Here is a 13524-nt window from a genome sequence, read left to right on the forward strand (position 1 = left end):
TATTATTAGATTTTAGCTGAACATCATAGACCAAGATCAGAATGATTTCCGAGCAAAGTTGTTTTTCTACTATCCTAATAAAAGTTAATGAAGTGGGACAAATGGGCAATCTGAAAGTGGGTAAATATTTGGGAAATAGCAAATCACACCAAAAACAGGTGCAATATAAGAATAAATAAGGAAAAGGGAAAGACAAGTTTAAGGGCACTCTACTGGAAAACAGCAGAGTTCACTGAGCGAGATAAAAAGGGATCTAGCCCAGATTAATTATACGGAAATTGTGGCAAATAAAACAACATTTCAGCAGTGAGAAATATTTAAAGGTGGATAGGTTATAGGTTAAAACACATTGTTACAAAACATAAAGTGGGTAACTCAATTGCTAGCGTTCCATGGAAGAATAGAGAAATTAGATCAAAAATGAACCTTAAAAATTGACATATGAAAAACATAGGATTGATAATATGAAAGAAAAGTATAAAAAAGTATAGAAGGGAAACAAAAAGGGTGGTTAGGAAGTCTATTAATAATAAGCCTTAAATTTGATATAGCATCTTTCATGCTGGGAGAACATCCCGAAACGTTTTACAGACTATACTGTAAAGTGGAGTGACTGTGTTTTTTGCGGGTTAATGCTGCAGCTAATTTAAATACAACAACATCCCACAAACAGCCATTAAGTGAATGACCAATTATATTTGGCCAGGATACTGGGAGAAACTCCTTTCCCTTTTCACATAGCACCTTGGGATCTTTAACGTCTACTTGAACAAGCAAACGGGGCCTCAGTTTAACATTTCACCCGAAGGATGGCACCTCCAACAATAGAGTGTCAACTTAAGACAATACGAGTTCCAAGACCCGATGTGGGCTTGAACCCACAACCTCCTGACTCAGAGGTGAGAGTGTTACCAAATGAGCTAGCCTAACACTAAGAGCATTAAAAATATCCAGTGGCTGATATAGAGGGTTCGAAAGATTTTAGAAACATATTAAAATAATTATCAAAGAAATATTGAGACAACGTAGGATTGAAGGCATCGAATATATTACTGAGACTGAAGGAATGGTGCAGTTACTTGTTAAGTACTTTCCCTCAGTTTTCACAGGGAAGTGCTAAAGTGAACTGCTGAATTACCAAGGAAGGATGTTAAATAACTACCGGGGAGAATTATTCAAAAGGAAACTCAAACTGAAAAAATACATGGAATTCAAAGCAGAAACATCATCAAGCCCTGATGGTTAATGGATCCTAGAATGATTCTAGAGAAATAATAGTATAATGCATTTTGGGAGGAAGAACAAAGAAAGGAAATGAACCGTAAATGGTAATATCCTGAATGGAGTGGAATAGGAGAGAGACAGGAGGACAGGCACATATTTGTTTAAAGGTGTATAATTCTAGCCTGTACATATTGAAGTTGAAATTCCAGTTACCAAACTGATACTGGAGTAAAGCGAGAAAGAGGTCACATATACATTGGAGTATTCGTATCTGTTGCAGTGATTGTAGCCTTTTTCAGCACAAGACTCGGACTGGTTTAACAAGCAAAGCAAGTGATAATCACCCTTGGGACCCGTTTGCTGTACATAAGCATTCATTTCCATGGGAAATGACACTGGCAAACATGGAATCACTGGGGGAAAGTTTGTGACAAGAGAGTTGGTGTCTTGGGCCAGCTGCCCCTAGCTGAGAGAGCAGGTCTGTTTGGGTGCTATGGCAGACTTCCTAATGCTGCCAAAGGAAAACCTGGCTCAAGGCTACAGTGGGAGTCAATGTTACCAGTATCTTCAGGATGTCGTGCCTGCCAGTCCGGAGGTCTTTTCAACAGCAAAAGGTAATTAGAAAGGTTAGATCAGCAAAATATGATGCTGTAAATGGAATACACAATTATATATCTTCCTAGAAATAGGCGACAGCACAACATAGAAAGTTACAAATGTGCATGTTTTCTTCACAGAGTAAATTCCTGCACAACCTACTTCACGTAGAGCAAAAGTGGAGGGCCCAGGCCTGTCCAACAATTGACCTATAGGGCCAATAGGGCCTCCAATCTAATCAAAAAAGGAGAGGAGCAGTTTTAGATTCAGGAGCCAGGTTGGAGCCAGGGAGGCACGGGCACAAAATTGGGCACTGATGGAGGAGCATTGTTAAGTATATAAATATTGTGCATTTACAATATTGTATGCAGTGTTTGATGGGGAATTAGAATAACTACTTGGGAAAAATAATATTAAAAAGTACAAGGGAGAAAGAGAAGGGGAATGGGATTATGGCAGATAACTTCAGTGAGAAAGCTAGCAACCAACAAAGACCCAATGGGCTAAATGCCTCTCCCCTTACCACCACCATTAACTTTCTATGACTCTAAAGCAATCTGAAAATTTTATTTCCTTCAGCGTTTAAAACACATGTTCAATGCATAATATTTTTGTCTGCTAAAACTATATACGGCATACACAGATGGTATAATAAGAGAAAATTAAAATTAAATTTTTTGCTTGGTACTTACACAATTCTCTCCTGACTTTATTTATTTCATGAAGCAGGTGGGGACTAACCACAAGGTGTTTGATTCTCCCGCCCCCGTCCTTTTTATTCTAAGAACTAGATTCTAAGAACATTGAACTGGAGAATAGTTCAATGGCTCAATTCACTCTGGTCTATTTGCATTATTCCAGGTGTTTTGACAGTTCCTTTTCACTCTTACACCTGGATTTTGAAATTGCATATCATTAGGATAGCAATCAGGTTTCCCAGTTAGCAGCAAGTTCTGGCTGCATTTGTTTATCATAGTAGAAGTATTTGGCAGCTGGTATATTGCCTATCACGCTTAATGTGGAACACAAGGCATGCAAAGGCCAGGGCTGGACTTACCCTCATTCAGATTCTGTCACCACATGGAACCCCATCCAAACTCTTCAGGTGTGTATCATCTATCACGCAGCATTGCTAACTCCTGCTTTTGAAGCACAGGGAGAGCTCTGCACATCTATTCATGGAACTACAGTGGAGGTCAGGCATCCTGTTCATCGGCCTCTGCTGACAGCATTTTGTGATTGGCCACTAGGAGGCATGAGGCCTTCAGATTTCCCCTTTCCCTGTTGGGAAGCACCCAGACTTCACTCGGCAATTTTTCATTGATCACAAAACTAATCGGATCAAAAAGGCCCTTCTTATCCCTCCAGAACATCCACCCTACAATCCTCCCATGACAAGTTCAAGCTGCTTTTTTATATGAGTCCAGTCAACTGACCTCAACCTCCCTTCCTGGCAACCTGTTCCAATCATTAATTACCCTCTGGGTAAAGAAGAGTGTTCTGGTGTCTGTCCTGAATTTGCCTTTTAGAACTCTAGACCTATGTCCTCTTGTTCTACTGTCGCACTGCATCAAAAAGTTCTCTTCCTCAACCTACCCGATCTGTCCTTAAAATTCTCTGAACCTGTGCGCAACAGGTGTCAGGTTCGATCCCCAGTTATCCTTCCTTCCCTACATCCAGTCTCTGGCCAGAACCGCTTTCCTCCATCTCTGCCACATTGCCCATTTCTACCTCACTCCACAAGCTGCCGAAACCCTTGTCCATGCCTTCATCGCCTCTCGGCTGGACTACTCTAATGCCCTCCTCGCCATCTCCCCTCCTCCACTATTCACAAAATTCAACTCATCCAAAACTCCGCCACCCGCATTCTTCTGCCGCTGTGCCTTCAGCCACTATGGCCCGAAGCTAGGAACTCCCTCCCTGAATCCCTCATCTTGCCGCCTCTTTCCCCATTTTCAGGTTGCGCCTGAAGACGTTCGTCTTCAATCACGCCTATGGTCACCTTCTCCCTCCCCCTGGCTCAGCATCAGGCTCCACCATTGTTAAGCGCTCTGAGACTCCGCCCGGTGTGGAGGTCGCTACATAAATGTAAGTAGTTGTTGTTGTTCTGGATTTACTTTTTCAATCCTATTTAAATGTTACACCCCTCTGCATGGCTGGTACTGGTAACTCGCTGAGGGTAATGAGCTGGATGGATGCGTTTCATGCACACTGACAACGTATGCTTGTACATTTATAATTGAAAATCCTATTAACTGCATACAAGTGAGCTAAATCTACTGGCCATACCCATCATCCTTTTCATTGTTTGGAAAATCACAAAAGTATACCTTGGTGCTTCTACCCTGAGCCACATTTCACCCACTTTCCAACAAGCTGTTACTTCCTGAATTCTTCTAGTAACTTTCCATAAAAGTACACAATCTATTCAAACCCATAGGGTATTGAAATGAATTACACTGCTGTTGTTCTCAAAGTACTTTTAACCAGATTTCCCTAGTCTAAGGGAAAATGTAGAATGGGGTTATTACTGCAGCTGTGTAAAGTTGAATTGGAACATAGGAAAAGACAGAAGTAGTTAAGACTTTATTGCAAAAATAAATAAAATGGCATTTAAGGGACCTCAATGACAACAGGTTCCACTCCACACAAATAAAAATCAAGTCCATAAGCATTCTGTTAATAGCAAAGGCAAATGCTAAAATCTATTTGTCTTTGTAACAACACTTTAATAAAAGAAGCATTCAGAGTATGAAGAAGACAAAGGCACTGCACTCATATTTCACACTAACACACACATGCACTGTACCATAATCTGTCATACTTGATGCAGAGGAGGGGGTACTGCAACCCAGCAACCAGTCTGCTGTGTTTAATATAGTCATGGAGGTGTCTCCTGAAGAGGAAAAGTCAGAATCACATTCAGTTTCAATAATGCTGCTTGTGACAGTTGCCATTTATTTATATACAGTAATTCAGATTCCTGCACGTAAATGCTCAAAGGCATCAAATAAGTATGCTTTAAAGTAATGTAAACATTAAGTCCCATAACAGGGCCTCGTGGTTGAATAATAGCTTTTTTGGCAGAATGGATTGGTTTGAATAAATAACTTTTTTGAAGTACAAACATCACACTTCTTGGAATGCTGGACTCCACTCTGTGCTTTGTTTCAATCAAATCATCTTTTCTCTTTTATAATAATAATAATACTAATCCTTGCATTTGTTATGGTGCCTTTCACGTATCGGGAGGACGTCCCAAAGCACTTCATAGGATTTACTGTGAAATGGAGTGACTGTAATTGTAGGTGAACATGGCAGTCCAATTGCACAGAGCAATATCCCACGAACAGCTATGACACAAATGACAAATATTATATGGGGGTTGTTGATCAGGACACAGGGAGAAACTCCCTTCTCTTTTCAAATATTGTCATTTTTTTTTAATATCCACCTGAACAGTGAGAGGGGAACTTGGATTAACATCTCATCAGAAGGCCATTCACGGCCTTGCTCCCTCCTACCTCTCCGACCTACTATCCCCCTACTTACCTGCCCATAGCCTCTGTTCCTCTGGCTCTGGTCTGCTCCACATCTCCCGCACTAACCGCCCTACCATCGGTGGCCGGGCTTCAGCCTCTCAGCCCTCAGGCGCCTTGGGACGTCCTCCCGACGTGAAACGCGCTCTATAAATGGAATCTTGTTGTTGTTGTTGTAGGCTCTGGAACTCCATCCCCCAGTGCCTTCGCCTTGCTTCCTCCCTTTTCTCCTTCAAGGTCGGTCTCAAGACCTTTCTCTTTAACCGTGCCTTCAGCTTCTTTGACCGTGCCTTCAGCTCCCCTCTCGACTCTCTACCCCCTCCTCGCTCCCTCCCTCCCTCCCTTCCCTCCCCTCACCCTGACCATTTCCCCCCTGCTCGGGTCCAACCCAACTGTCCAGCACCTTGGGGCGTCCTCCCGACGTGAAAGGCGCTCTATAAATGCAATCTTGTTGTTGTTGTTGACGGTACCTCTTAACAAAGCTGCACTGCCCTGGCACCACAGTGGAAGCCACAGGCTTTGAATATACAACCTGGAATGTGGGACTTGAACCCACAACCTTCTGATGCAGAAGTAAGAGCGCTACTTCTGAGCCAGGATAACACACTCATCTTATAGTTCTGTCTAACATGTGGTCAGTCGCAAGCTATTCTTTTCTTGCAAGCAATAAAATGGCATTGTCGTTTGAAAAGAACTATTTCACATGGGTTGGCTTTTAATGTAAATTGCAGTAAAACTGCTCACTGGTTAACTATAAATTATTACAGTTACGTTTTTAAGAGTAAAGATTCAGTTAATGAATTATGATCTATATATCTTAACACACTGCATGAGGAATGACAGGACAGAAACAGTGATAAAGAACAATAGCAACTGTGTGTCATTCCAAACTCCTATTATCCACCCTGCACGTTCATGACATTAGATGTTTTAAATTTAAAACAAAGAAATAATTCAACATAGTTTAGGTAAACTGCAGAAATCATTGAAACCAAGTCTAAATATGATTTCAAAGTAACAGGACATTCTGCTTGATACTATCACCTGCTGAGATTCTGGCTTGTTGCATTTTAGTGAATCCAATAAACGTTTTTGCAACAATTTTTTTCTGCCTTTGGCAATTTATCAAGCAAAATGTTGAGACTTTGTATGAAACAAGACCCTTAAATCATTAATTGAAATGTAGTCTTGCAGCAGGTAGTTTTATACCCTTTCTACTCTTTCTACTATTTTAGAAATAAAATAGTTGGAAGACAACACTACATTTTGGATAGCAAAAAAATATTTTTTAGTTAAATTCAGTTAATCCAAGTACTAATGATTTGCAAGGAATACAATGTTCTCCATTTTGTAAGGTCTTTTTACTTTGGTACCTGAGTATATATTACTCCCAACATCTGAGCGCTAAAGTGTACAGCGGTTCTGTTTTACATCTCAGTCAAATTAGTATAGGTTTGGTCTCAGGATGAATTATGCATGACATGAGGTACACATATGTTGTGGTACAAATCAGCTGGCATGACATTCCTAGCTGCTACAAATCCAAAGAGTAAAGGATAGTGGGAATGCTTCTTTGTTCCATTCACAACATCAGAACAGGAAATTAGAATGACCTCTGAAGTCAAAAGTAAACAACATTAAATGAAAAGGAAAATAGAATTAAACTTCATAAATCAATGTCGTGTATTGGACATCAAGTCGACCGGACTCTTGCTTTCCTCTCAAAAGCGCTTTGAGACGTCCTCCGGGCAGGACAAGCATAATATAAATGTAATTTGCATTGTGTATTGTAAAATATAAAGGATAATTTAAATAAGTACTAATCTAAGATAGGTATATCCATCAACTATTGGAAAGAGCATGACCATTGATTTAAAAACAGCACAAGGATATACTTTTAGTTTCTGAAGGAGCTTTCCCACTCTTAAATTTACTCCTTTCCATGCATCACAAAAAGAGATCTTAAAGACACAAGAAGTAAAGCGAACATGAAAAAAGGGGGAAAGAGAGAAACAGAGGGTGTGAGTGTGCACTGAAAGACTGGAGAAAAACGATACAAAAAGCAAGCACAGATGTGCAAATAAACACAGAGGGATTAAACTTGAAGGAAGACTCAAACACAGAAACGTTGAGACAATAGAAAAAAGGATCAAGTTCAAGCTAGAGTGAATAGAATAAATAGATTCAGTAAAATGTAAATTATATACAATATCTGAAATCAGAGTGCTTTAGAGGAAAATAGGAACTTAAACCACACAAGATGTGCTAAAGAAAAATAGTACAAATTCTTATGTTACAATATTAAATAATGTCAGTTTCAAGGTTTTATCTTAGGCACAAAATTGCTGATAGACTTAGATCGACTTGATCCTCGAAGACCCATTACAGATTGTACATAGTCATTATAAATATCTTTGTGCTAAATAATAACACATTTTTACGTGGTCACTCTTTTTGTCTGAATCTAAACACAGAAAAATTTGGAGCGCAGTGGAAAAGAAACATGATTTTATTTCCTACAAGCTGATTAATTCACACAATTGACAATACACAGAATAACAGAGAACAGAAAGTGAGATAAAAGATTGGAATCAAAATGAGTTACGTGTGAAGATGGAACCTTATAAACAGTATCTGAACTCAAAGTGGTTCCATGTCGGGTTTGAACTTTTTTTTACTATTTATTGTGGGTTCTTGTAGTATGTGTCCCAGACAACCTTTAAAACATAACAATTTACATTGGTTTCTGAAACATTTCTGTAACATCCCAGATGAACAAGGTTAGAACAAAACCATAAAGTCTGAAGTCTGTACGCCTCAGTTTTTCTTAACATTCACTTTAATGTTGAAAACAAAATCAGAAAAGAGAACAAGTGACACAGGGGGATATCAGTACTTCTCTTTCGTCTCTTTGACTAAGAAAAAAGAAATGCAAGTTTCCCTTTGAGATAGTCTTACATAAAAAACGGAGGATTTTGCAAGTTGCAACAATAAAATATATGATTTGAGGTCCAGGTGCCTCATTTGCAGACAGATGTTCCCATCCTTTGATAAACTATACAGACAATATAACATTCCCATGGGAGTTACTTCACTATCTGATTCTTCCTTCAGTGCTGAAAGAAGTATTGGAAACTCCTCTCTATGGGTCAGAGCACAGGTCTTTAAACAGGAAAGCATTTCTTTGTTTCCCATGCACATGCCTTTCTGAATAAACACTGCAATAAGACAGAATTAACTATCGGTCAGTAATGGCAGGTAGATTTAGGCGACAATAAAGACTCCTATTTGCAGTGTTCAATTTGATGCATGTGATATTGGGAGTCAAAGTGAAATGGATGTAAATTAAATTGTAAACATAGGTGTGATTTTGACAAATGGAAGTGCGAGGGGCAGAATAAATAATGCATCTTGTTGGGACCATCATTGGTCATTTTCAACCAGATTTCTTCCGCTTTCTGCTTATTTGACTCTTTGATAGGTTTTGGATCCATAGAAATGTATGACAGAATAGGAGGCCTTTTGACCACCTTTTTATTTTAGTGTTTGCTTCTCAAAGAAGCTATCCTTCCTAATCCTAAATCCCTGCTCTTTCCCCACAGCCTTCAATACCTTTCCTATGCATATGTTTCCAATAATCTTCTAAATGTCCCCAATCAACCCTGTTCTTACAGCCGCCCCTAGCAAATCATTCTGACAACCCTGTGGGAAACTTTCTTCCAAAACTTCTCCTTTCACTCCCCCAGTCACAATTTTTAATTTGTGCCCTCTTATCCTGAAATCTTTCATGAGCAGGAAGAGTTTTCCATAATTAATTATTTGAAACCTTTTAATTATCTTAAACACCTCTACATTATCACCTCTCAATCTCCTCTACTCCAATGGAAAGAATTCTAACCACTCTAGCCGCTTCTCATAGCTGTACCTTTTATTTCTGGTATCATCCTCTCATGAATCTAAGTTGCACCTTTCCCATTGTTTTAAAATTCTTTCTGTAATGCGGAACCCAAAACTGCACACAATATTCCAATTGCAGCCTAACAAATATCTCCAAAATATTCGTCATCACTTGGTACCTTGCCCCAGTTGTCATACTTCATGTGTGAGCCAAGAGAGTGAATGTGGACACCCTATCTATGTGTAGAGACACCACACCCTGGACCAATCTTGTTATCGTCCAATGCCCACAAATAAGCATTTTCCAGTGGGAGGGGAGAGGTGTCATTGAATGTCAGTGAGGAACATGAATGTTGACTCAATCTCATCTCTAGGCCAATAAAATGCTAAGGTCCACAGCAGCACCCTGCTGTTTATTGGAAGGAAACAGGGGAATAGGAAATATGGAATAGGAACAATTATGACAAGGAAAAGTTTGAAGTATATTGACATTGTCCATCTACCTCATCAACATGAGTATAACATAACATAAGTCAAGTTTTCATAGTTTAACAGTCTTGCCTTCAAATCCAAAACAGACGTAGTAATAGGAAACACAACACAGGTACATGTCTAGATTTCAGGAAAACTGTCTGGGTATATATGGAGGGGGAGGAGAGTCCTGCATGAGTCACCAAATAATGCAATGATTGACCCCATGGCTCAATCCAAATGTAGAAACAAGGCAAATTCTTCATATTTGATGATAACAAATATACATTTGTTCACACACAAAGGTAAAAGATAGTTTATATGCAGTGAATTAAATGAGGGGGTAAAAATCAAACCACACAAAAATGTAGAAAAACAACCAACTCATACAGTCAAATATCAGTGGTAACCAACAGCACTCCCGTTATCTTACCTTTATGTCTATGTGGTTTTCCTTTTATAGCAGGGGAACATTTTCAAATTTGTAGAGGTTGTCAAAGGTCATGCTTTAGTTTATAGTTGCAATGCTTCAAACAGAACTACTGCCACTACCATCAACAGAAAGTCGTAACTATGGAAATATACATTGTGGCAGTATGTTCTAGAATAAATAATGTTATGGGAGAAATTATATAAGACATCAATACACTATAAACACTTTTGCAAATATGACTTATTTGTACAACTTTATCCATTTTTGGACATATGCAGGTTGAGCTGGAGACTGAGAAATGTGCACCCCCGTATCTTTGAAGCATCTAAAACAAAAAGCTGACATCTCTTGCACTTTACACTCAACCACCCACGAAGGACATGAACACACATCTCTGAACCGAGGAAGTAGGTGAAAATGTTTCCCCTATTTCTTTGTTATTCTCATGAAAAGAAAACTGGAAATAGCAAAGGACATTGAAAAGAAGCACTAGAGAATGTAAGCAAAAGGTAGAAATGTTGGAGAGTCACTTTCCACAACTCACCCGCTGTTCCATTTGATATGATTGAAGTGCTACTGAGGTTGGCCTTGTCCAGTTTGGAGCCAGCAGAGGTATCACTACTGCTCACTCGATTGTGCGGACTTGCTAATTCCTGCATTTCCATAGACCTGCCAGGACAGGAACATTACTTACATCATAGCCATGAATACAAATATTCAACTTACCACCATATCACTTTGAATAGTCCTCAATGCTTCAAAAACACACAGTGACTAAATAATGAAAATGGTAAGGTCAAAGAGCGACAATATAGAACAGAAATCACTGTATTTATTCAACTGAAATGAGAATAAAAAATGTTGACATTTTCCATCCTAACATTTTACATGAACCATCTCACAATCCCACCAATTTGTTAGCAGTCATTCACAAAAAAATTGTGAATTTTGTATGCTTATTTTATATAAGCATACAAAATTCACAATTTTTTTGAGCTGTCCCCTAATGTTACAAATCATGCGTTTTTTCAAACTACCACCAAAATGGTACATAAGTTGGAATCTATTTCCCATCCTAAAAATCCCTCCCCCAACCCATTAATTCAGAGCACAAGGACTCCTGGATCAGATGATCCCAGTTACTCTCAGGTTGCACTCTGTCAATCCAGATTGCAGGCTTTGAAAGCCATCTCCACACACACGTTTGCACTTGAATCCTATCTCACTGCTAACAGATTCTCGCTGCCCTTTCAGAAAAGGAGGGAGGACACTTTCCAGTGTCTATTTTACAGGTATGTATATTGAAAGAATACCAATTCCCCCATATGCTTTTTAAAAGCTCTCCCTGCCCCCTTACCAGTGCACATCCTCTTTGTGTGGCCCCATCATTAAAAATGATATGTTTTATACTTTTTTTCAAAATGTGTCACATTTCATTTGTGCGGTAGTTGGATGATAACAAATGTCTTTATTCCAAAGCACTTAGACGACATATAGTACTTTCTACAAGAAAGTATTGATTTCCACCTCAAATGATGTCATGCAATTGGTGTAATGCCCTTGAAAAATGCTAATTTGCAGTTAAAAGTTCAGCATTCCCACTAATACTTAGTAAATATTAGGTACGTGAAAAGTTTTTCTTTCTTTTCAATCTTTGTTCAACCACAAATAAACCACTGTCGAGCATTTTGTTAGCGGAATTAATGTTCTTTAGAAATCATTCCATTTCCTACATTCATTGAAATACAGATGTTTTTGAGAACAGTTTAGTGGTTTTACATGTTAAAATATTTTTTTAAAAAAATAACTTTTTGACAAATTAATACTCAACGTAAGATCATGGCAGAACATGAAAACACATTTTAATCAAAAAATAATAATCTCATCTGTTGTAATACTTTCTAATGTTGCTGAAACATTGCTGAAATATTTCAAAGCGCTTTACAGTATTTACTGTAAGCCAATTTGCACAGAGCAATGTCCCACAAACAGCCATGAAGTGAATGTCCAATGTTATCTGGGGATTTGTTGGCTGGGTCACCAGGAAAATTTGCTTCTCTTTTCAAATAGTGTCACGGGACCTCACTTCAACATCTCATCCAAAGGATTTTAAAACACGTCAATACTTCCAAAAGGATACCTCTTTGGAACATTTAGTTCTTCACTACCCAAATGTACAAGGCACACAAGGAGAACTACATAGCTCTATGAGCTGCCTGATCATATGTCACTCTGCATGAATACGGTTTAGGAAGCATACATTTGAGGGTCATGTTCGCATGCTTTCCTTACATCTATAAGTGACTCAAAATACACCCTCCTGATTGGAAGAAGACTTAAGAAATCTACACTAAGGAGCTGTCATTAGTTTATTACTATTTCTGGGACTATGTATAAAGTAAAAGAACCTAGGCCCTAATCTTGATAAAATTATAAATAAAAATCATTTCATTTGATATAGCACTTTATTGTTGAAGAATCTCAAAGTGCTTCAGAAAATTTACTATAAAATATAGTGACTGTATTTTTTAGGCAAATGTGGCAACCACATCGCACACAGTAATGTCCCACAAACATCTTTGAAATAAATGACCAATTTTTTTTCCAGAGATTAATCCCAGGAAACCAGGAGAAACTACATTCTCTTTTCAAATAGTGCCAACTGAACAGACATATGGGACCTCGATTGGACATCTCATCCAAATGAGAAAATATCTGCCAAGGCAGCATTCCGCCAGCACTGTACTAGAATGAGCTCAAAGTCTCGATGTGGAGCTTGAAACAAAATTCTTTTGACTCAGAGGTGAGACAGCTACCAAATAACCAGTTGGACACCAAACAGAAAAGAAAAATGCAAAAAGAAAAACTCTGAATATTGGAAATCTGAAGCCGCAAAATAGAAAATACCAGTAATCCATGATAAGAATTTGAACATTGAAAGCGAGTTTATGCAACCAAGGATCATGAAAAAAAAATTGGCCAAAGGTTGAGACTTAGATTTTGAATCTATTTTTCCACCTTTGAATTATTTATTATTTTGCATGTATGCACACCTCACAAGCAATTTATTTCAAAGCATCAAGTCAGAATTGTGCACATAAATCACATCTAAATAATCTCAGAGGAATAGATGGGATCTGTGAGCCTGGTCTGAAATGTAAATATGAACGAAGCTGATCCATCAGTTATAATGACCGATCTCTAAATCCAAATCATGTAAACTTTTACAGGCACTGTTTGCCAAAAGTGCTACTATGGCAAAGTCACTGCCAAGATCATCAAACTAAATATATTTTAAAACAAATGTTTTTAATGGCTGTTGAGTTCCACATGATTTTCAATTTCTATGCAATCATCATTTCT

General features: G+C 38.5%; 1 protein-coding gene across 12 annotated transcripts in view; it reads right to left on the bottom strand.

The window, feature by feature from the left end:
* Nucleotides 1–13524, bottom strand: part of eya4 (EYA transcriptional coactivator and phosphatase 4) — a 209906-nt gene that overhangs the window by 75201 nt on the left and 121181 nt on the right. For 8 of the 12 annotated variants that reach the window (XM_007903513.2, XM_042332967.1, XM_042332965.1 and 5 more), the window contains 2 exons: nt 10706–10830; nt 4631–4717 (listed from right to left, as the gene is read on the bottom strand). In XM_007903513.2, the coding sequence (XP_007901704.1) occupies nt 4631–4717; nt 10706–10826 (208 nt within the window). In that variant the 5' untranslated portion in view covers nt 10827–10830. The remainder of the gene's footprint in view (nt 1–4630; nt 4718–10705; nt 10831–13524) is intronic. The other 4 variants (XM_042332970.1, XM_042332969.1, XM_042332968.1 and 1 more) reach the window with 1 other exon arrangement.

This window comes from Callorhinchus milii, unplaced genomic scaffold (genome assembly GCF_018977255.1).
Source record: "Callorhinchus milii isolate IMCB2004 unplaced genomic scaffold, IMCB_Cmil_1.0 Scaffold3, whole genome shotgun sequence".
Classification (NCBI taxonomy): Eukaryota; Metazoa; Chordata; class Chondrichthyes; order Chimaeriformes; family Callorhinchidae; genus Callorhinchus; species Callorhinchus milii.